At 35.8% G+C, this 25037-nt stretch overlaps 2 protein-coding genes across 2 annotated transcripts; both read left to right on the top strand.

The window, feature by feature from the left end:
* The first annotated feature begins 2 nt into the window (after nucleotides 1-2).
* On the top strand, nucleotides 3-9369 carry srfbp1 (serum response factor binding protein 1). Its single transcript, XM_051136006.1, has 3 exons — nucleotides 3-136; nucleotides 2857-3536; nucleotides 7578-9369. The coding sequence occupies exons 2-3, from the start codon at nucleotides 2877-2879 to the stop codon at nucleotides 9078-9080; spliced, it is 2163 nt and encodes a 720-aa protein (XP_050991963.1). The 5' UTR covers nucleotides 3-136; nucleotides 2857-2876; the 3' UTR covers nucleotides 9081-9369.
* Nucleotides 9370-10683: 1314 nt separating this feature from the next.
* e2f3 (E2F transcription factor 3) lies at nucleotides 10684-24727 on the top strand. The gene is made up of 7 exons (XM_051136011.1): nucleotides 10684-11165; nucleotides 13551-13653; nucleotides 14323-14542; nucleotides 14638-14809; nucleotides 14928-15038; nucleotides 22735-22873; nucleotides 22959-24727. The coding sequence occupies exons 1-7, from the start codon at nucleotides 10908-10910 to the stop codon at nucleotides 23243-23245; spliced, it is 1290 nt and encodes a 429-aa protein (XP_050991968.1). The 5' UTR covers nucleotides 10684-10907; the 3' UTR covers nucleotides 23246-24727.
* The last annotated feature ends 310 nt before the right edge of the window (nucleotides 24728-25037 follow it).

Genomic DNA, 25037 nt, shown 5'->3' with positions numbered 1-25037 from the left:
TGAGGCCCTCCCATTTTTATTCTGGACGCTTCGTGACGTAATGACGCCGTACGCTCTGCGCTACGTTCCCAAGGCAAGATGGCGGCGTCCTGAGAAGACAACACATCTGTCTGATTTTCGTGTTTATTTTGTGGAGGTAAGTGTTAGCAGTGACATAAACGGTGGATGTGATGCTTTTCATTATAATAGTGTAGTAAAACCGGTGGCATATTGAGTAAACGGGGTGTTTTTACATAGAGCACTTGGTTTGCTACAACACATGCCTTCAGCCATGCTTGAGCAGGATGAGAAGAAACGAGTTTGTTGACATGTCACATGAATTATTTAAATAACATTTTTTGCTATTACATGTTAAAGTTATGGCGAAGTTATGTCTGTGTTTATTATGAGTGCTAGCTTGTTTTATTTAAGTCACTCACAGAGTGGGTTCATTGATCAGATTATGTCAACATATTTGTTTCACACAGTACAGTTTTATTAAAACATACAGTTGAAGTTAAACGTTTACATACACCTTGCAGAATCTGCAGTGTTACTTGTTTTACCAAAATAAGAGGGATCATGCAAAATGCATGGTATTTAGTACTGACCCGAGTAAGGTATTTAACATAAAAGACGTTTAGTCAAGAGAAAATAATCGTTGAATTTATAAAAGTGACCCCTTTCAAAGTTTTACATCCCCTTGATTCTTAATACTGTGTTGTTACTTGAATGATCCACAGCTGTTTTTTTTAGTGATAGTTGTTCATGAATCCCTTGTTTGTCCTGAACAGTTAAACTGCCTGCTGTTCTTCTTCTTCTTAAAAAAAAAATCCTTCAGGTCCCACAATTTTTTTGGTTTTTCAGCATTTTTGTGTATGTGAACCCTTTCCAACAGTGACTGTATGATTTTGAGATCCATCTTTTCACACTGAGGACAACTGAGGGACTCATATGCAACTATTACAAAAGGTTCAAACGCTCACTGATGCTTCAGAAAGAAAAATGATGCATTAAGAGCCGGGGATGAAAACTTTTTTGAATTTAACAGGGCAAATTTAACTTATTTTGTTTTCTGGGAAACAAAAAGATATTTAGGCAAAGTAGGGAAAATGTACATATCTTCATTCTATTCAAAAGTTTTCACCCCCCAGCTCTGAATGCATCGTGTTTCCTTCTGGGGCATCAGTGAGCGTTTGAACTGTCTGCATATGAGTCCCTCAGTTGTCCTCAGTGTGAAAAGAAAAATCTTAAAATCATACAGTCATTGTTGAAAAGGGTTCAAATACACAAAAATGCTGAAAAACCAAAGCATTTGTTGGACCTGAAGGATTTTTCTGAAAAACAGCAGGCAGTTTAACTGTTCAGGACAAACAAGGGACTCATGAACAACTATCACTAAAAAAAACACAACTGTGGATCATTCAGGTAACAACAAAGTATTAAGAATCAAGTGTATGTAAACTTTTGAACGGGATCATTTTTATAAATGTAACTATTATTTTCTCTTGTGGATCATAGTTAAACATCTTTTATGTGAAATATCTTATTCAGGTCAGTACTAAATAACATGCATTTTGTATGATCGCTCTTATTTTGGTAAAAAAATGAACATTCAGCAGATTCTGCAAGGTGTGTGTAAACTTTTGACTTCAAGTGTGTGTACGCAAACTTTTTACATGGTCATGTAATTGTGTTGTGATTTCATTTATATGAGCATTTGTAAATATCTACTCAACAATAATTTTGATGACATTTTACACTTACTTTTTTTGTCGGAATGTTTATGATGTACACAAGCATGCAATATTGATGCAGTATGGCCATTGTGCAGTGTTATGTAGTAATAAAAATTCAGACATGTTTATTGGACATTTATTAAATTACATTTTTACAACTTGCATACACTGCCCTAGAAAAGTGGGGTTTTGGACAATTTTGGCATGAATCCTTTGTAATTTGTGATAATTTTGCAGGGATAAGGGACAACACAAACTACGAAAACATATTGTATTACATAAACAGTTTACGCGTAGAAAAAACTTCAAGCTTCATCAAATTATCCACCATTAGCAGCTATTACAGCTCTGCATAATCTGGGCCTAAATTCATTGTATTTTAAAGTTAATTGGCAATCAGTTGTTGAAGCTATTAAGGTGTGCTGACCCAAAAATCTTTTTAAAAAACCTGGGCCAAGTTTAAACCAGTAACCAGGCATCACAGCTGGCAAAGGGGCATGTCTGACTTTGACGTATATATTGCCATTATTATGTAATCAAAATGAAAATTATTATTGCTGGTCTTAAATGATAATGTCAAGTTACTTTAATGTATTTGCACCGAAAAATAATAAGGATTTATGCTGATATCGTCTAAAACCACACTTTGCCAGGGGTGTTTTCAAACTTTTGGAGGGCAGTGTATATGTGTATAATATCTATAAATGTATTACTTTAGTATAGTTATTTACTACCATATCCACATTCTTACAAGAAAATGAGCCCAAATTCTAATTCTAATAAATTTAGACTGTATAACTGAAAATTGAGTTTTACTTACTTGTAGCTATTAAAACAGGACATTTGAAGCCTTTGATTTGAAACTGAAAACAAGATTTGAATTTTTTTTTTTAATAAATAACAATCTCAATGACTTTTTTTTTTTGCTTACAATCAGCTTTTTCTAGTTAAGAATAGGATAGTTAAATTTGTAGTAGTGGTATTTTTGTGACAAATTCTTTGTGATTCGGAGCAAGTAACAGCCCAACGCTGAAATTGAAAATTCTGCACAGCTTGATGATAAACATATCAAAACATAACCAAAAACAAATCACCCTTCATTGGCATGCTTACACCACTTGTTGCTTTCTCATTTCAGCATTCAAAAAGTGCATAAAAATGCCCAAAGTACTGATCCTCAGCAATGAGGTGATCAAGATGAGGGCGGAGGTAAAAAGGGTAAAGGTGCTCCTCATCCGAAAACTCGTCCGTCAGATCTCAGTCCTGGAGAAGAAGAAAGGAAGCGAGGCAGACTTGGAGAAGTTCCGCAGGCGAGCGGACAGACTTCGGGAGGAAATCCATGAGCTGAAAAACGTTGCGCCTGACAGCGTCACCAAGGCCGCCCTACAGAAGGACATCAACTTTGAGAAAGTGTGCCGGAAAAAAGAGGCCAGCCTATCCAAACGAGCCATCGCCCGCATTGCCACGCACCCACAGTTCAGCAAAAAAATCCAGAGCTTAAAGGCAGCTATCAGAGCTTTCAAAGAAGAAAGAATAAATGCAGTGAAATCAGGAAAACAAGCAAAAAATGATGCAGAAAATGCCACGTCGCAAGATCAGTCACAAGCAGACAGAGACGATGATGATGATGAGGGTTCAGAGAAATCTGATGATGAAGATGATGACGAGAAACTGAAAGTGGATGAGGGTGATAAAAAGACAGATGAAGACAGGCAAGAGGAGATTGATGTTTCCTCACAGGAGAGCCAGAAGACGAGTCTAGAGACAAGAAATGAACAGACCAAACAGTGCCAGAAAGAAAAATCACTAATAGTTGAGGTAAGTGTATTTTAAGTGATATTTTATTCATATTGAGTATGTGTGAAATAATTGCTCGAAGCTATAACTACGTTACTTCCCAAATAGCCTAATAAAACACACTGTGTCTGATTATACAGTAAAACATTCTTCAAATAAAGTTAAAGGGATAGTTCACCCAAAAATGAAAATTGTCATACTTACCCTCATGTCATTATAAAGACCTTCGTTCATCTTTGGAACATAAATTAAGATATTTTTGATAAAATCTGAGAGCTTCAAACAGTCCTTTTTTTTTCAACTCTGTTGTCTTTGCACACAAAAAAGTATTCTTGCAGCTTCGTAAACTAACAGTTGAACCACTAATGTCACATCAGCAGTTTCAACAATGTCCTTACAACCTTTCTGGGCATGGAACATTTTACTACTTTTCTGGGCCTTGACAGTGTTAATTACTTGGCAGTCAATGGGACAGTCACAAGCCAAAATATCTTAAATTGTGATCTGAAGACTAACAAAGCTTTTACGGGTTCGGAACGACATGGGGGTATGTGATTAATGACAAAATGTTCATTTTAAAGTAACCCTATGAAATGAATGGTTCAACCAAAATGAATAAGCCTCATGATGTTGTTTTGTCAGTGAAACACAAAAAGAATCTTTGAATGAAGAAGTCATATGATATATTTGTGTGGAGAAGAGACTGAGAATCAATACTCACAGGAAATATTTCCATCAGCACACTTTCAAATCAAACATTGAAACTTCATTAGTGCAAACCATGACAATGATGTTACTATTATTTGGCAACACTGTTGATAGATGAGTGCCGTTATTTAACTAATTCATTTTGATTTACCATGGCCAGTTTCCATACCCACGTTCCTACAACAGAAAGAGGCCAACAGTCAAAAAATAACCAGAAAATGTGAAATTGTAAACCTAAAAATTGATTTTTGCTTGGATATAATAAAACAGGATATTTGAAACCTGGGATATGGCACTGAAAAGGAGATTTAAACATTTTTACCATTCAAAAGTCTTTTTTTTTTTTTTTAATTAAATGATTATATAAATTATTTTTATTTGCAAAAACAGGTAACTCTGTTTTTTTTTGTTTGTTTGTTTTTTTTTTAATTTTCAAAAAGCAAGTCCTTTTATTATCATGTTTTGGTGTTTTATTGTGTTAGTTGTATTGTTTTAGTTATTTTTACTTAATCAAAATAACCCAACTGCAGTTTGATTGAAATTCATTGGAATGCACAATGATAAAACATGATTTCTTTTTAAAAAAAAGTGTTAAAAACTGAGTTATCTGTTTTTGCAGATGAACTCTTCATATGCTGAAAAAATGTATCATGGTTTCCCCCAAAAAATGTCAAGCAGTACGACAATGTTTTCAAAACTGATAATAGTAAAAAATGTTTCTTGAGCAGCAAGTCAGCACATTAGAATGATTTCTAAAGGATCATGTGACACTGATCTCACATGAAGCTGAAAATTCACGTTTTTTACTTCTCAGGAATAAATTATGGTAACACTTTAGTGTAGGGACCAATTGTCACTACTAACTAGTGACATTACCAGCATTGGCTATTTATTAGTATTTATAAAGCACTCATTAATGCCGTATTCTGCAGGACCATATTTTAGATCCCTTAATCCAACCCTTAACAACTACCTTACTAATTATTAATGAGCACTAGCAAATTATTAGTTTATTAAAGCAAAAGACATAGTTAATAGTTAGTTAATAGTGAGAATGGGTCCTTAAACTAAAGTGTGACCTAAATTACATTTTAAAATATATTCATATAGGAAACTGTTATGTTACATTTGAAAATATATCACAGTATTGCTATTTTCACTGTATTTTTGATTTTTGATGAAAAAAATTCAGCCTTGGTGAACAAAGGGACAGACAATGGTAGTAGATGTGATCATTCTCATTCATTGAAAACACTGGATTTAAAGCGATAGTTCACCCAAAAAAGAAATTCCTGTCAGTAATTACTTGCTCTCATGTCTGTCCAAACCTGTAAGACTGTTCACCTTCAGAACACAAATGAAGATATTTTTGATGAAATTAGAGAGATTTCTGACCTTGCATAAACAGAAACGCAACTGACGTGTTCAAGGCCCTGAAAGGTAGTAAAGACATTGTTAAAATAGTCCATGTGACATCACTGGTTCAACTGTAATTTCGTGAAGCTACGATAATACTTTTACTGCGCAAAGAAAATTAAAATAATGACTTTAGTCGATAATTTCTTTTCTTCCATGTCAGTCTCCACCACATGTTCACGAGAGTATCACGACGCATACATGTGATGCTGCTGACGCGGGAGCCAGCATTCTGATGTAGAACCTGGAATGCGCTGTGCCTTGTTTAGAGCAGAGGAATGCACACGCATGCAACATGGGACTTTCGTGAACACACGTTGACTGACACAAAAGAGAAGAAATTGTTCAATAGAGTCTTTTCTTTTTTCCTTGTGCACAAAAAGTATTTTCGCTTCATAACATTATGGTTAAACATGGACTATTTTATCGATGTCTTTACTACCTTTCTGGGCCTTGAACTTGTCAGTTGATTTGCATGCAGGGTGAGAAAGCTCTTGGATTTCATCAAAAATATCTCAATTTGTGTTGCAATTCAAGACAGAATTCTTGTTTTTGGGTGAACTATCCCTTCAAGCATCTTTTCAGCATACTTAAGTCACAGCACTGTCAACGCCTTAAAGGAAAAGTCCACTTCCAGAACAACAATTTACAGATAATGTACTCACTCCCTTGTCATCCAAGATGTTCATGTCTTTCTTTCTTCAGTCGTAAAGACATTTTTTTTTTTTTTGAGGTAAACATTTCAGGATTTTTCTCCATATAGTGGACTTTTATGGTGCTCCAAGTTTGAACTTCCAAAATGCAGTTTAAATGCGGCTTCAAACGATCCCAAATGCGGTTGTAAACAATGCCAGCCGAGGAAGAAGGGTTTTATCTAGCGAAACGATCAGTTATTTTCATAAAAATAATACAATTTATATACTTTTTAATGTCAAATGCTCATCTTGTCTTGTTTTGGTCTTCCTGGCCTCTGTTTTTTCCGGTTCATGACAGTTATGGTATGTCGAAAAACTCCCATCTCATGTTCTCCCTCAACTTTAAAATTGCCATGTATCACTGTTTTACCTTTTTTGTTAAGGGTGTTTGATCTTCTTTGCATGTTCACTTTGCAAAGACTGGGTTGGTGCGATGTAGGATGATTTTAAAATGATTTTTGAAGTTGAGGGAGAAAATACAATTGGAGTTTATCGAAATGAATTAGTTAAATAACGGCACTCATCTATCAACAGTGTTGCCAAATAATAGTAACATCATTGTCATGGTTTGCACTAATGAAGTTTCAATGTTTGATTTGAAAGTGTGCTGATGGAAATATTTTCTGTCTTGAGCCAGAATACAGAGTATAGAGACTAGAATATAGAGTTCAGGCAGATAAAGACAAGATGAGCATTTGAGATTAAAAAGTATTTCAATTGTATTTTTTAAATGAAAATAACCGATCGTTTCGCTAGATAAGACCCTTCTTCCTTGAAAAATCCTGAAATGTTTTCCTCAAAAAAACATAATTTCTTTACGGCTAAAAAAAGAAAGATACAAACATCTTGGATGATAAGGGGATGAGTACATTTTCTGTAAATTGTTGTTCTTGAAGCGGACTAATCCTTTAAGGTTTAACAATTATTATGATGCAAATAAAATTGAATGCACATTGCAAATGAGAACCTTCACAATAAAAAAAATGTTGCAGCTGCTGTTAATAAAATAAATATCTGCAAGACTGAATTCATACAGAACCGTGACCTCAAAACTGAGGTAAACACTTCAGAAATTCAATTTTGTGTTCAGCTGGAAAACAACAGAATGCAGGTTTGGAATGTAGATGAGGAAATAATAAAAGAATGTTCCTTAATAGATTAATTCTTCTATTGATACTCATGCTTTTATTCACTCTTGCTGTAAACAGCAATTTTTACACGAAGGTTATTCTGTCTCCTACAGGAATCATCTAAGATGGTCAGCATCCCAGTTGAGGTGATCAGAATGAGAAAGGAAGTGAAGAGGACGAGAGTGCTGATCATCAGCAAAATGGTGGAGCAAGTGGCTGTTCTGAAGAAAAGGAAGAAGGGTGAGGAATCTGAGGTGAAGGAAACCCAAGAAAGAGTAAAGGAAATCCTGAAAGAAATCCAGGTTTTAAGGAGCCTTAAACTGGATCAGGTGACAATGGCTGCACTTCAGGAGAATGCTGATTTTGAGAAGGTTTTGCAGGACCCTCAGGCAAGCCCAACGGACCGAGCCATCGCACATATCGCCACACATTCCCGCTTCATCAACAAACTCCAGCAGATCAAAGAAGCCATCAAAGAAGAAAAAGCAAAGGCTGCTAAAGCTGAGCAGAGGAAAACCGACAGTTCGAATATGGTGCAGTCTGAGAATAAAGATGAGGAACTGGAGGAGGAATCTGAGGAAGATGAGGAATCAGAGGATGACCAGAGCAGTGCTGACAGCGAGGAGGATGGTGATGTGGTAGAGGAAAAACTGAACAGTCCAACCACTGAGATCCAAAAGTCTGGCACTGCAAAGCCAACAGAAAGTACAGACTCTGATCTTGTAAAGGTCCCACCATCCAAAATCAACACAGCATCTCCAGAAAAATCCAGGGTTGAAGTTAAATTACAGAAAGCAGAGCCCATCCTTTCAAATATCCAAAGTTCTCCCGAAAAGACTTCAGTTGTAAGTAAGAAGAATGTTGGTAAAGCAAACAAAGAAATCAAGACCATCTCAAAGCCACAAAAGCAACAACACATACCTGAGACAAAGAATCTTAAGGCAGAAAAGGATGATGAAGAGAGTGATTTATCAGATGATGAGGAGGAAGAGAAGGAATATTTTGATGACAGCACAGAGGAACGTTTCCATAAGCAGTCGTCTCAGTCTGAAGACAGTGATGACGACGACTTCTTCCTGGGCAAAGTTAGCAAATTTAAGAAACGGAAAAGTAACCAAGGTAAAGTTGAGGAGAAAAAGACTGACAAGGATGCCACCGACAAACCTCACGAGACAAACCTTGGCAAATTACAGTCTGTGTTTTGCTCTACGTTGTCCAAATCCACCGTCTCCTCTCAGAAAGCAAAGTTTGGCTCTCGCAGTGATGGTCGAAGACCTCCTCAATTCCAGAAGCAGAGGAGAGATCCTGAGGGTAGGGTGAAAGCATCTCAATTTAAAGGCCAAGACCTTGGCGCTGACAGGAGGACGGGTCCGTTAAAACCCAGCAGACAGACTTTTAAAGATGCTGAACAAAAGCAAGCGGGACCTTCAGGGGCAGGGAGGGGAAGGCCACAGTTTGAGCAGAACCGGAATCCCAGAGGTCCACCTGGCAGGATGTTGAACCCACCCCAGCAGGCCCTTCATCCCTCATGGGAGGCTAGCAGGAAGAGAAAGGAACAGCAGGCACAAATCAAAGTGTTCCAAGGGAAAAAGATCAGATTTGATGATGATGATTAAGAGGAGTCTGCTTAAATTCTTTTGATGCATTTATATTTTAAAACATAAAAAAATCTTCCTGTTAAACTATGTACTGTGAATTTGTATTAAAACACAGATGTAAAACACAGTTGTTCTTTGTTTGCTTATGATGTTCAAAGCCAATGTGAATTTCCTGTCATGTCTAATACATATCTCATAGAAAAAAACGTTGGAAAGTGTCTCAATTTTGTAAATGATCCCAGATTTTCCCAGACACAGTTTAATTTTTTCAGCTGCACAAATAGATTTCCAGGTACTAAATATTAACCCTACAGTATGGCCAATTTGTATTTCAGAAGTTGCAATTATTATTTATTTTGTTTTATTTTTTAATTTTATTTTTATTATTATTTGTTTATTAATTTTTATTTTTATTATTGTATATAGATTCTCTGACCATATTATAATGCTGACGGTGGTATATATATATATATATATATATATATATATATATATATATATATATATATATTACCACCGTATATAAAATTATTATTAATATTTATTCTACTACTATACAATACATAGTATTTAATAATATTTTAAAGTATTTTTTTTTAAGTTTAATATTTTTTTTGTGCATTTGTTACTTGTAAATGTAATTTTTATTTCTTTTTTAGTAATTTAAGTTTGCCAAGTAACCAATATATATATACCTATATATATATATATATATATATAATTTATTATTATAATTTATAATTTATTATTTTTCACTTGTTTTTTATTAATTTTTATTTTTATTATTCTATATAGATTCTCTGCCCATATTGTAATGCTGACGGTGGTCAGCATTATATATATATATATATTATTAATTAACATTTATTTTACAACTATACAATACATAGTATTAATAATATTTTAAAGTGTTTCTTTTTAAGTTTAATATTTTTTGTGCATTTTTGTTACTTGTAAATGTAATTTTTATTCTTTTTTAGTAATTTAAGTTTGCCAAGTAACCAAATTAAAATAAGTTCTTATACATACATACATACATACATATATATATATATTCTTTTTTATTTTAAAGTTTAATATTTTTGTGCATTTTTCTCACTTGTAAATATGTCTATTTAATTTGTATTCTTATTTCTTTTTTAGTAATTTGAGAACAAGAAATGTTGCATTGTCAAGTAACCAAATTAAAATAAGTTTCTTTTATTTCTTTTGGTTATGGGCAACAAGACTTTTAGATGCTGTTTTTTACACACATCTTATGAGCTTCTTTGGATTTGTGTACGTTTTGTTTAATGTTTACGTTTACGTGTCTGTTAGAATTCAGATCAAAACGTCTACATTTCTTTTACAATGTATTAAAATAGCCTATGTAGTGCGCTCAAAATGTGTCTGATATGCAACGCCCTCTAGAGGATAAACTGGTGTATTTAAAAAAATACAACATGGTGCGTTTTCATTGGCTCCACTATACCACCACGTCAGCACTTGAGGGCGGAAAACAGAACGGTGCTGGCGAATGATTTCGCATATGCAAATCCGTTTCAAATATTTCCCGGGAAATCTGAGTTTCGCGGGAGGACCTTTCGCGCGTAAACCTCATCCCCTACTTCATTGTCCGCTTCCTGGAGCCATTTTTCGCTCTAGCGAGAGGGAGTTCGCATCGCATTTTAATCGCTTACATCGGCTGTTTTAGGCTTCAGCAATTGCACTCATATTACAGCGATGCATTCCTAACACTGTGCGCTTTCATCATTTATGACTATTTTATATCCACTCGCTCGGATTTGAGAGAAAACGAGCCTCAAAGCACAAGTGGGACAAAGGGAACCTGCGCCTCTGAGGATCATGAGAAAGGGGGTTTCCTCGGTCCCAGGACAAGTCATGTTAACAGGGGTTGTTAGAGGTGAACAACACGGGGTTTTTAGTGCGGTTTCCGATCGACGGTGTGCAGCTTATTCCAATGCAGCCCGTATACAAATAAACACACCGCCGTCCACTAATAATGTCTGTGTGCCCGAGGCTTCTGCTGACAGTTTGTACACAACTCCTCTACAAGGAGCGACACATGGGACAGGACTGCGACCCACACTAGGACGACCACCGGTAAACGTCTGCTTTAGTTCTGTGTTGAAATGTTGCATTCAATGCTGTATATGTTAAGTCGTTAGGCTAAGTCCACTTAGCCTACTTCTGCTGTCATCATGGCTACTGCTGGAGCTGCTTTATGTGCATTCACTATGTGGAGTAGCCAGGTTTGTTTTCACAACTAATCAGCAGGTTTTAGATACTTCACTAATTAAGACCTTTACTGCATGTCCCCCAAAAATGCGTAATGACGCATGAAGATTGTTTACCACATACAGACATGCATATTTCCGCAATGTAACGTTAGTCACTGCTGTTTTTGCGTTTAAACTTAAACCGTATCAAACAATACGACTGTAACTGTATCAGACGAGGTGTTTTAATGCATTGTTGTTTTATAACTTAAAATAACAATAGTGTAGTATTTGTAACTCGACTGGTTGTCCAGTTGCACGCCTTTTAAAGTTTTCTTCGAAAGCTCGAGTGTTCCTGCTGTAAATCGCTTTATACACGTCTGAAATGGATAATGTGAAACGTAATATCGACTATATATGGTCTAATACGAGTCTAAGAGTCGGCCTAACTCGCAAAAGCTTGATTTAGTGCAGTCTAGGCCCTGGTTTGTTGTCTTAGGATGGGGGATGGAGTCATTTCTGAGCTCACGGACTCTGTGCTAAGCCAAATGCTTTGCTAACTGTTGTTTTTATCGTTATTTACCGCGAAACTCCTGACTGGCATCTGTTTACAAAGTAATTTGGCGTACGTGAGGTCGATGGTTTTCATATTACCCAAACTTAAACGGCTTTTCAAACTTTTGTTTTGTTTTATAGGGTTGAGGACATGAAACAATACAGCAATTACAACTACTCAAGACTTGACTTAAGTATAGATGGTTTCAGTTTAACGACTATTGTGAAGGGAATTGAAAGTGAAAAGATGGGTAGGAAAAAGGAGATGAGGATAAATGAAGGAACTATGAAAATCACACATTCACAGTATTATCTTATATTAATCATTACACCATAAAATTTTGAGGCTATGAGCATTTTAATGTTAATGCTGATATTAAAACTAACCTGCTCATTTTAAGACCGTTTGGATGTGGTAATTGAAAAAAAAAAAAATGAAATTTACGCTGCTTTTTTTTTTTTTTTTTTTTTTCCCCCAATCAAAATCTAAAGTGAACCATGTAATCTAACATCTCATTTATACAAAGACTTGTAGGACCTTAAATTCAAATCTGATTTAAGATCAAAACATAAAGTAATTAAGTTCTTTAACCCCAACAGCAAAATACACATTTTATCTATACATTTACACAAGCTGCAATGTGTGTATGCATTTGTGACCATGGATCACAAAACCAGTCATAAGGGTCAATTTTTCAAAACTGAGATTTATGCATCATCTGAAAGTTGAATAAATAAGCTTTCCATTGATCTATGGTTTGTTAGGAAAGGGCAATATTTGGTCGTGATAAAACTATTTGAAAATCTGGAATCTGAGGGTGCAAAACAATCAAAGTATTGAGAAAATTGCCTGTAAGTTGTCCAAATGAAGTTTTTAACAATGTATATTACTAATCAAAAATTAGGTTTTCACAGTAGGAATTCTACAAAATATCTTCATGGAACATGATCTTTACTTATTATCCTAATGATTTTTGCCATAAAAGAAAAATCTATAATTTTTACCCATACAATGTGTTTTTGGCTATTGCTACAAATATACCCCAGCGACTTAAGGCTGGTTTTGTGTTCCAGGGTCACATTTGTGCAGCACTTTAAAAGTGCTCTACCTATGACATCAAACTGTATTTAACACGTAATGATGACAGCAGTGTTTTTGCAACGTGCAACGTGCAAAATGCAAAAAATAGATCTTGACTGCATCTATAATTATCTCAGGGTCACTGGTACTTTAAGTTTCTCAGTGGTCACTGAGTTTAAGGCTTTGGTAATGGAGGACAGCCATTTTGCTTCACCTCTGCTATCCATATGTTGACTTTAAGAATTGTATTACTAGGCAAAACTAAAATCTGCTTTTTATGAAATGAATCCTCTATGGTTTGCAAAAGAAAAAAGCACTTTTAAGCACTTGCAATGTGTTACTCTTGACAAATGTACTTTTTAATGGTCACAGACAGTATATTGGCAGATTGTGATTAATTATCCATTATATTTGCCAGCTTTTCCAAATAACGTAAGAGTTGGGATCAATCCACTATGAATAATGCACACGTTGTGTTCTTAAAATGAGGACATTGACTAAATATTGTATAAAATGGCATTTCAGAGCATTTGAATTGTGTAGTGCTTCTTTTATAAGGGTCACATGTAAACCTATGTAAGACCAAAAAGTGTTCAATGGTCACTTTTCATATTGTTTGTTTTCTTAAAACAGGCTAAAAGGAGGCTAGAGCTGGACATCACAGACCACCAATACAGCGAACCAGCTAAAACCCTTCGGAGTCGCAAAGGCGCTCTTAAACTGAAGGTCCCCAAAGGTATAAAGTTCATTCTTTCGTTCCACGGTTTTGCTGATGTAATAAGTGTGTAAAGCCACCTAATATTTGACTGGACCACAAAACCAGTCATAAGGGTCAGTTTTTGGAAAATGAGATTTAAACATCACATGAAAGCTGAATAAGTAAGCTTTAGAGTTTGTTAGGATAGGATAATATTTGGCCGAGATACAACTATTTGAAAATCTGGAATCTGAGGGTGCAAAAAAAAAAAAAAAAAAAAAATATATATATATATATATATATATATATATATATATATATATATATATATATATATATATATATATATATATATATATATATATATACATATAAAAACATTGAGCAAATAGCCTTTAAAGTTGTCCAGATGAAGTTCTTACCAATGCATATTACTAATCAAAACCTAAGTTTTGATATATTTGTGGTAGAAAATTAATAAAACATCTCCCTGGAACATGATCTTTAATTAATATCCTAATGATTTTTGGCATAAAAGAAAAATTGATCATTTTGACCCATACAGTGTATTATTGGCTGTTGCTACAAATATACCCATGCTACTTAACGCTGGTTTTGTGGTCCAGGGTCAATTTCATCACCAACCAGCCCTCGTTCTTTCTGCTGAGGAGTTATAAATGATTTAATGACTTCTCTTTTACATTTCAGCTCCCAAAACCCCACCGGAGAAGACCCGATACGACACATCCTTGGGATTCTTGACTAAAAAGTTCTGTCAGCTGCTGGCGCAGTCCTCCGATGGAGTGCTTGATCTCAATAAAGCCGCCATTGTGCTCAACGTCCAGAAGAGACGTCTGTATGACATCACCAACGTGCTGGAAGGGGTGCGCCTCATCAAGAAGAAGTCAAAGAACAACATACAATGGCTGTGGGTTACTTAAAATTGTGGTTTGCATTTAGCAACACTGATTATTTTGGATGTTTAGTAGATTTAAGCGTTGACTTCTGCTTTGGTGTCTGCAGGGGCTCCAGTCTGCCGTCAGAGGGTGGGCTTCCATCTCCGGCCGTACAGAGTCAGAGCCTGGCCAGAGAGATGCTGGCGCTCACTCAGGAGGAGAGACGCCTGGATGAGCTCATTCAGACCTGCACGCGTAACGTCCAGCAGATGACTGAGGAGATCCACAGTCAGAAATATCCTTTACTATTAGTCAGCTGTACTGTCAAGTGTGTATGGATCACTGAAGGCTAGAAAACTAGAGCACAGCTACAAATGTAAGTCATTCTCTGTTTTGTCCTTAACCTTTCTCACATATGCCTATGTGACCTATCAGGACATCCGAAGAATAAAGAGCCTAAAAGACCAAACTGTCATAGCAGTTAAGGCACCATCTGAAACGAAGTTGGAGGTGCCTGATCCAAAGGAGGTAAATAATTACATTTTAGTTTATACATGTGCCTTTTCACACCAGATTCACTCGTGTAACCTTTTCACACATGAACTGTCTGTATTTTGCGTTGTATGGTACACTGGTTATATTAGACAACTACTCAAGGGTGTTTCCCAAAAGTGTTAGCCAACCATGGTTGCAAGTTCCGTCGATACCAACATAGTTCAAGTGTTTCGGTGTTTCACGAAACATTTGCAAACAGTGTCATAAATTTATGTGGTTGGAACTTCAGCTCTCAACCTGTGGTTATAAGCATAGTTCCTTGCTAGTAAAACACATGGGCTCAATAAATGTGCTCTTGGGCACAATAAACAAGCTAACATGCAGTACAATGTAGGGCTGGCCAATTTTATTATATATATATATATATATATATATATATATATATATATAAATATCGCAATTTTGACGACGATGTAAAATTTGAAAATATTGTGAATATTGTATTGCTTGCGTTTGTGATCGCTGAATAAATGCACTTACTCACCCACTGTTTGAATAGAGAAAAACAGGCTATTACTGTTTGGAATTTTACTGTTATTTAATATAATATGAAAATCCCAAAATATAATAATAATATAATATGAAATATGATGTGTTAACAGACAGTAGTACAAATTACTTTTATTTTATTTTTTTTCCCACCTACATGTGAAAATACTAAATATTATATCAAATTATAATGTCATATATAGGCTATAAAATCTGCAGTACATGTATACATACAAGGAATAAATACTTGACATATTTTAATTTAGTTAACTGTTAGACAAGGGGGAAAAACAGTGTGACACGTAACGTAGCCTATATTTGCTGAGGTTCAGTTTTGTGCCAGAAAGGAAACTCAAATGGCAGAAAGCGACATTCGATTTGTTTTTTTTAAGTTGGTTTTGCTGGTATGAGGAAAGCTGAAATAATCATGCCGATGCACACAAACACAAAACATGTACACTGTCACCGTAGGAACACTTTAGCATTTGGATGCATTGTCAATATGAAAAATTATGGAATATTTGGACTTGTGCCAAATGAGAGAGGTAGGATACAAGAGTACAAAGTTCCATTTCGCAAACCTTTAAAGTAACGTTATACTCCTTTGTCAGTGAGAGACTTTTTCAGAATCAGCACACGGTCACTGTCTTATGGTCTTTGTTTTTTGGTCTTTGCTCTTGGCATTCACTGTTCTTCTGCGGTCGGTTAGCAAACAGCATTGCATTACTGCAGGTGCCCCCTTCTGGATTGAAGGTGAATTGCCTGTTTTCGTTATAAGGCCTCATGCACCGAACCGAGATGCCTGTACCGTGACCGTTTGGTACGAATACATGTATCGTTACACCCTATGTATGTATAAAAGCCTATAATGAATCGGTAGACTAGATGAGGTAAAATAAACCATGTATGAGTGCACATTCTATTGATTTGTGCTTATGGTGGTGGAGCATCAATGAGGCACATTCCCCAAATTTGCAAAATTAGCTAAGAAATACCTATGTACTTGTTTTGCACTACTTCAGATATACCTACATGTGTTCATTTTAATAAAAATCAGTGAGTAGCTAAAACTTTTTTTGTATCTAAACTTTTTTTTTTTTTTTTTTTTTTTTTTTTAAAAAAAAGCAAATGCAAACATATTGAGGTGTGTGTTTATATATCGCCCTGCCCTAGTACAATCTGTATCTTCCATTGTATCTAAATATAAATGCATTTTAATCTATGTATTTTTGTGTTTCCTCTGTAAGCGCCGTTTTTGAACACGTGCACAAATACCCAAGGGAACCCCGGAGTATGATGTAAGAGGGAACCTGTGATGAATCAAACAACAAATAGAGCGAAATGACAGGGGACAAAAAAAATAGTATGTTGTTGAACTTAAAGTGGTTCAAATAATGGAGATGCAACAGTGTTTGGAAACTGTTGTGACTAGCTAGTTCGTTTCCACAACGATGCATAGTACTATGCAGGTTAATCGCCGAGTTACGTTGTTGTACGGGAAATGCACCCCAGAGCGGATGACTCTTTAATCTTTTGAATTGCTCTGGCAATACTTCAACGCCACATGCCGTCCGGTTCGTGCGGTTCGTGCATCCTAAACAAGCCTAATATCAGCAAGTCGGGTGTTGGGACTGATATTTACGTCCAACGCATTCATGTTTAGCTTCTGTTTCAAAAATGGCGTTCAGAAGTTTCATCTTGTCTCCAGCCCCTGACACAAGCAGTTCTTACTTCTAAACCAGCTTTGTTTTAGTGCTGCTTACAAACCACTTTTTTCCCTGGTTCAGAGCTGGTGTTTTAAGTGTCAAAAGACAAAGAACTGATTTGAAACTAGACTCTGGTCCTGAACCAGCACTCAAACTACCTTGGTGGAAAAGGGGTATCAGACAGAATGCAGTCCTTAATTTAGTTCACGTTCATGGCTTATTACACCTGGTTGGTCAAATACGCAAAAGTATTTCAAAATTGGTGAGTATTCTTGTAAACAGAGTTGTTAAATTTGTATATCTGTATATTGGATTTATGTAGTTGGTCTTAAAGGCCTTTTTTGAATGGTTGAGATTTTCAAGTGTAGGAAGATAAAAATCAAGCTGCACCAAGTTTTAGAAATGAACGGAGAAGTCCACTTCCAGATCAACAATTTACAGATAATGTACTCACCCCATTGTCATCCAAGATGTTCGTGTCTTTCTTCAGTTGTTAAGTAATTGTGTTTTTGAGGAAAACATTTCAGGATTTTTCTCCATATAATGGACTGACGTGGTGCCCTGAGTTTGAACATCCAAAATGCAGTTTAAATGCAGCTTCAAACGATCCCAAATGTGGTTGTAAATGATCCCAGCCGAGGAAGAAGGGTCTTATCTAGTGAAACGATTAAAAAAAAATAAATAAATAAAATACAATTTAAATATTATTTGATCTCAAATGCTTGGCTTGTCTTACTCTTCCTGAACTGTGTATTCTGGCTCAAGACAGTTAGGGTATGTCGAAAAACCGTATTTTCTCCCTCAACTTCAAAAATCATTTCAAAATCATCCTACATCGCTGCAGAAGTTACGACCCAGTCTTTGCAAAGTGAACATGCAAAGAAGATCAAACACCCTTAACAAAAAGGTAAAACTGTGATATAGGACGATTTTGAAGTTGAGGGAGAAAATACGGTCTGAGTTTTTCGACATACCCCAGCTGTCTTGAGCTAGAATACACAGTTCAGGGAGAGTATCATTTACAACCACATTTGGGATTGTTTGAAGCCACATTTAAACTGCATTTTGGAAGTTTAAACTCGGGAGTTCTCAAAAAACAATTTCTTTACGACTGAAGAAAGAAAGAAATGAACATCTTGGATGACAAGGGGGTGAGTACATTTTCTGTAAATTATTGTTCTGGAAGTGGACTTTAATATTAATAAGAGTATCAATTCTAATAATACAAACGAGAGCATACGGTGAGGCTTTAACAGGTCTTGATTTTAAGTCAAGTATGGCTGTAATGACTTGTGGTTGAGTGAATTAGATGTTTATATCAATAACCATTCTAAAAACTGATTCATTGAGTGAGTAAGCCATTTGAGAATTGAGTCAACTCATTCATGAGTCATTTTGACAGGTTAAAAAAAACCTTCTTCATTAGAGTCATTCATCACAAACCACATAGTCTAGATTTGTCTTTCAACGAGTAAATGTAACCAAAAAAAGGTTGACTGATTGTTGACATGACAAAAAGAAAAATCATATTAAAAACTAAAATCAGGTTTGAAATTTTCACTCACATTTTCAACTAATTTTATGTTGGCAACCATACAGAATTTATACACGCTTAAAAATATCATAAACCATATTATTCAAGTTGCGGCTTGTCAAATGCCTACTTTTGACCATCGGTTCATATTTCCAGATGGAATGTGGCAAATGCAACAATATTAATAAACTCTTTAAAATGCACCCTAGTTTTTAATAATCATCTATGCATGACCAAGTCATGCTTGATCATTCAAGACTCATAGGTTTCTACTAATAAGTAAAGCTCCCCTTTGTGTCTTCAGTGTCAAGGCCCTATGAGTATTAAACATTTGACTGGCCTGTAATGCCTTTTAATACTACCAGACAATGGTTTTATTCAGAGACATGTTTAATGGAAGTGAAAAGTCATCAACAAAAGTCATTCTGTCCCGAGTAGCTTTGTAAGTTGTGTATTAAGTATTTACTGTGTTTGCGTTGTAAATTGACTTAACACCATGTCAGCAACAAAGCCTAGTCACAACTGGAATATATTATGAAATCTGTTTCTGAATAATGTGAATCATGGTTTCTGGTTGGCATAAAAATATAAAAAGTAGTGCCCCAAACGGAATCCTACTAGTTGGAAAAATTCTGACTTCCTTTTCTTAAAACAGCATTTATATCATTGTAAACTCTTTTTTTTTTTTTAAAATGGCAAAATACACTAATGGGCACTTTTGATGCATGTACAATAACGCGCAAAAATGTACTAGAGCATTACTCCACTTGTTTCCAGAGGTGCACAAAAATCATTCAGCCAATTTGCTTTCGTAGTGTAAACCTGCGTGGTCGAATGCAGTCGAACAGCCACAAAAGACTGCCGCCTCTCTGCCTCCTGACCTACTTCTTAAACATTACGGAATGTATTGATGAAGCAAACTAGCCAGACAAGATTTAAACTTAAAATTTAACTTTGAAGTCAAAACATGTAAAAAGCACAGTGTGCTCTTATCACTTCTCTATCTTACACAAACCCACGTTAGCCATTAGGGGTGGGAATCTTCAGGCACTTCCACGATCCGATCCCATTCTGGGAGTCACAGTCCGATTCCAAAACGGTTCATGATTTTTTTTTTTTTTTTTTTTTTTTTTTTCCCCTAATTAAATCTTGCAAATACATTTTTACAACCATACGTTTTAACCAGAATTGCAGTTTCTTTGCTTTTTGTTTATAGTTGGAATCTCTGAATGTCAGTACTGTCATCTTAAAAGTAGCGGTGTGAATCTTCACTGGTTTCATGATTCAATTCAGTTACAATTTATCAACTCAATATCACCATGCATCACGTTCTCAGTTTTCAATATTACTGCACATGGCTACATTTTAATATAATTTTATATCAAATTTATTTTGTGGAAACTGTTTTAAATGTAAAACATAATCACTTATTTAAAATGTGTTCAAGTATCTGAAAGTTTTCAGACAATAGTTATGGATTTTTCTTTTTTCCTCACCATTATTGCTGTTTGATCATTACTGATGAGATCATAGACAGTAACAGCTTAAACAGACTGTATTCACACTAATGCACAGATGTATTTTGATATATTAGATGTTTTGTCCTGCTCTGAAAACACAACTGACTGTGTGAACATCAGTTTCATATAAAAGTATTTGAAAATGGAAGTGCATTTAGCCGCAATCACACTTCAGGACAACAAACACAAAGCGCACGTGTAAGTCCACCAGTGGGTGAGTTTCGTGCATGTAATAGTACTGTATTCCAAATGGCAATAATGAAAGCATATCTAAAGTAAAACACGGTGGGAGGAAGCACACACTGTTAAGCAATGCTTTCACACGGATGCAGGAAAGCACTGTGCTATGAAACTCATTCATTTCAATTGTTTGTGTCGCACGAGGACGGCTTGTTTCTGCTGCGCTTTCCGCGTTCGGTGTGAAAGGCGCTTTTCACAGCACAAATTTTGTGCAATGAAGCCCGCCACGTCTCTAGCCATATGCGGAAAAAGTGTAAAAAAACAAAAACAAACAAAAAAAAAAAAAGCTCCGAATCGATTCTGAAATGTTTTATTTAAAGGGGTCACCAACAGAGGCCGCTCCCACGATAGTTGATTGACACAAGCTCTTACCTTAGAGCAGCTGTCACAGTCCAGTAACTTTCCATGTTTTGATGCCAGAGCAGGGATGTAAGTTAGACAAGAATATCTCATATTGAGCGATTGTTGTGTTGCTGGATGTAATAATGAACTTAGTGGTCGTCACTTACTCCTGACATCTGAGCCGCTGAAGATGCAGTAGATTACATTTGTTTGTGAATGGAATGTGCCTCCCGATCTACATATATCTGTCTATGTTTGTGCGAATCATTCATGATCCAGCTTCACCTACAGCAGAAGTGAGCATAAGCATTTTTTTATGAATCTTTGTGATCGCCTTTCCTAATAACGTGGTAGTTAGGAAGTTTAGCGATTAAACGCGGCTAATGTAAACAAGACCGTCTTTCCACAGAAAGAAGAGAGGGGCGGGGTGAGCAGAGCTCATTTGCATTTAAAGGAACAACCCCTTAGAATGAGATGATTTTTGCAGAGCTGATTTTGACAAGGTAAAAAGGGTGTTGTTTTACAAAACCTTTGAGAATTTTTAATCAAAGTATATTAGAGGCTTTTCATTAAGACCCTAAAGAATCATGTCAACTTGTGGAAAATGGGCGTCTGATGACCCCTTTAATTTTTCATTCAATTTAATTTTTTTTTTTTTTTTTTTTTTCCCCACCCCTATGGGCCATGTTTCCATCCAATGTTGCCATTTTAACTTGTGCACAAAATTGCAATAACGCATAAAACATTTGTGAATAAAGCACCCTTTCCATCTGACAAGTCAAAGAGAATGAAACTGTCACTTCCTGTTAAACTGGCACTAAAAATCACTAAGAAATGTAGTAGGAGCCACAGAACATAATTTTTCATGTATAGTAAATGGGGGTGTGCGACTTATATATTGTCTGCGATATCGTAATTGTTGTAATGTTCAATTTGACATTATCAAGTATTTTGCAACAAACCATTCAAAACGCCTACAGAGTGCAGTGCGCGCATTACGTGAAGTCTAGACTAGTGTGCATTAGTGCATTATTTCGCTGTATGATTCAGTTTATTAAAATGCATTTAGAATGATCACAAATTCAAGACATGGGGACATATAAAAAAAAAAAAAAAAAAATTACCATCTCTTTTTTTTTTTTTAAACATTTCAATAGACAAGAATTAAGGGACTTGCGTTTTAGACCCCATATTGCCTGTTTTTGCTCTATTTCGCTAACAAAAATCATTCCAAATACAGCCACAGCACTGTTTAGTGTCTCCAAACATAACTGTTTTGTTACAAAATGATTCAACCATGTAAATGATTTGGTTCAGTCGCTTATTAACTGACTTACTGACACCTACTGGCAGTTTTTATTTCACGTTTAAAGTGTTTTTTTTTTTGTTGTTGTTGTTTTTTTTGTTTTTTTTTAAACATTTAAATAATTTCAAATATCAGTATTGACTTGTTTAAAATATCAAAGCATCATTTAAATGTTTGGTGTGTAAATGCATCTAAATGCCACTTCAGATGCAGCTTCTGTGTTTCCTTTGCATCGCAAAGATGTTTTTTTTTGTTTTTTTTTGTTTTTTTGTTGATACTGATTTCATTTGTTTGGTAACAGCCCCAATGTAAGAATTTGATTAAAAAAAGATAATGCACACTTTTTGAAAAAATGGCTTTTTAAAAGTTAAAATGCCAATAAAAGGTAAATATCAAATTAAACTTATTGTCTATTGATTCTATACCACGTGTGAACGGTTTCTAATAGTTACTTTGGTTCTAGTAGTGGCATTGAAGTAAAAGTGATTTGTTCTTTTATACCTTTTTATACTCATTAACGATGTCCGTTCAGAGTTTACAGGTCCACCTGAGTAGCTCCAAGGGCCCCATTGATGTTTTCCTCTGTACGGATGGTGGCGATTCTGGTAGCCTGCTGCAAAACGGCCTTGATGTGAATGGAAATCACCCTGCATTTCTTAAAGTCTCCCAAGGCAAGAACTTCTACAGCCATAACACCTGTTTCTTGCAAAAAAAAAGTTCCTACGATTTATATTTTCTGGTTCTTTATCATTTCAGAAGCCGCTACAGATGTAATAGCTGATGGTGTGAAGATGAACGGCAGCTCTAATGGTGGCGTCAACGGTTATGGGCCCCTGACTGGAAGTGCCCCCATGTCACCCCTCAGTTCCTCCTTGTCCTCCATTCTCCAACAGCCGGAGGAGTCCATCCCCTTCGTGCCGCTGTCTCCTGCTCTTCTTAACGACGAATACATGCTGAGCTTGGGTGATGAGCAGGGCATAAGCGATCTGTTTGACTCCTGCGACCTGGACACGCTAGCGCTGGATGACCTGCTCAGGATATGAGCGATCCTGAAGCTCTTTTCAAGTTAGTGGTTGGTGCTTCTTGGTTCCTGAATGAAATGCATTGTTCCTGCATTGGCGAGATAGGTGGGGATATCTCTGGAGATGAACTACGGACAATTTCACGAATTGTAGAATTTTCTTGACTGTCACATTTGACCTCCACCGTTTACGCATGGATCTTTAGGTTTGCGGCTGCGGGATCCAAGGTTTCTGTTGTCTGATACTGTACAGATGGGTTTCTGTACCCTGAAAATGTCATTTTAAAGTTATTTTTAGTGTGGTGAATTGCATGAGTTGTGTGATTTTTGTCTGAACTTTGTCATACTGGTTTTCCTGATGACCACCTCTACAAATATCGCTGAAAGGTCATGGTTTCTTCAAAATATGAGTATTTATCAACCCAATGCAAACGTTTTTGTCCATTTGAGATCATCTTTTGCTTGCTTTCGTGGGAAAAAGAAACCTCTCCGCATCATAGGCTAGCTAAATATCAAAGAAGATCAGAGTTGTTCCTTTATCGAATGATCCAAAGTGCATTTGGTGCTCTATCATTTGGTTTGCTTTATGTCAGTGTACAGTATCTCAGGGCACAGATCAAGAGTGAGTGCTTTGTGTGGCGATCTAGTGACCTCTGGGTAAAATCAAATCCGTTTTTCTGAGCTACAGTGTCTTATCCCTTTTGTTACCAAATGATTTGTGCAAAGAAATGAGGAAGTTGATGCATCTCGGTGTGATTCATGTGCAAATGTAATGATTCTGCAAGTTCTCCTGTGCTACAGTTTTGGCTTATTTTGTAAACTTTGGATTGGAAACTTGAGGTTTGGATATGGCCTTCATGTAGTCCCCCTTAATGTTGAATGTATTTCAGTATCTGAATTGCACTGAAGTCTTACGAAGCCATCATGGACATCTGTGGCGTAAATCGCCACACGATTATGAAACTTTTAGTGTCCCACTGAGAATTGTAGGTTTTCAGTAGCTTTGTTGTGTAGCTCACATTAATTCATTTCCCAGCATTATTTCCCCTCATTTTCTTTGTCCATTCCAGTTGTTGTTTTTTTTTTTTTTTTTTTTTTTTTTTTGTGTTTTCTGGAAAAGCCTCATTACATGCATCTAAGCAGGCCACTGTTCTACTACTTATTCCTCTTTATTCCTTCAGTCCTGCAAATTAGACTAAGCCGATCTGTTACTTTAGTTGTATTTTCTGTAACCCTTTTAGGAAAGTTCAATTGTTTAATACTTCAAATGTGAAGTAACTTGTTAATGCAGTTTTTGCTGTGGTTAAAGTAAATTATGGTACATAATTTTGAATTAGTGCTAATGTTCACTAGTTCTCTTGATTCTGCATTGGAATGAGGGTGTTGCTCATATGCAGCCATATTGCATAGAAAATGTTATGATTAATCACCAGTATGTATTCTATTTGAAGGTGCGGTTCGATTTACTCCAAAATGTAGAATTTTTTTTTTTATTTTTTTTTTTTTTATAAAGAGGCAGTTTTGTGTGCCAATGTGTGTGAAAATGTGAAGTTTTATATGTGGATTGTAAACTGCGCATAAATTGTTTGCAAATTGTTTTTAATAAAGTTATGAATTTCTGCATATTGTGCCTTGTTGATCTTTTGGGTGTCTTTATGACTGTAAGAGAGACTTGTAGTTTGTATAACCAGTTAATTCTGTAGTCATGTCCTGACTTGGTGCTAAAAATTGATCATTCAGAATTTGTTCTTTCTGAGGAGATGGTTACTGAACAATCACAACTGGTTTTGTATGAAATTTTTGTCTAACTTTAA

Source organism: Labeo rohita, chromosome 19, assembly GCF_022985175.1.
Source record: "Labeo rohita strain BAU-BD-2019 chromosome 19, IGBB_LRoh.1.0, whole genome shotgun sequence".
NCBI lineage: Eukaryota > Metazoa > Chordata > Actinopteri > Cypriniformes > Cyprinidae > Labeo > Labeo rohita.
The sequence above is the reverse complement of the archived record's forward strand: the minus strand, read 5'-3'. Positions and strand labels throughout refer to the sequence as shown.

Excerpts from the sequence above, each read along its gene's own strand:
- srfbp1 (XM_051136006.1), top strand. The coding sequence starts at position 2,877 with ATGCCCAAAGTACTGATCCTCAGCAATGAGGTGATCAAGATGAGGGCG. Across the intron at positions 3,537-7,577 it reads AAAAATCACTAATAGTTGAG|GAATCATCTAAGATGGTCAG; the intron begins GTAAGTGTATTT and ends TGTCTCCTACAG.
- e2f3 (XM_051136011.1), top strand. The coding sequence starts at position 10,908 with ATGAGAAAGGGGGTTTCCTCGGTCCCAGGACAAGTCATGTTAACAGGG. Across the intron at positions 14,810-14,927 it reads AGATCCACAGTCAGAAATAT|GCCTATGTGACCTATCAGGA; the intron begins CCTTTACTATTA and ends TTTCTCACATAT. Across the intron at positions 22,874-22,958 it reads ATTTCTTAAAGTCTCCCAAG|AAGCCGCTACAGATGTAATA; the intron begins GCAAGAACTTCT and ends TTATCATTTCAG.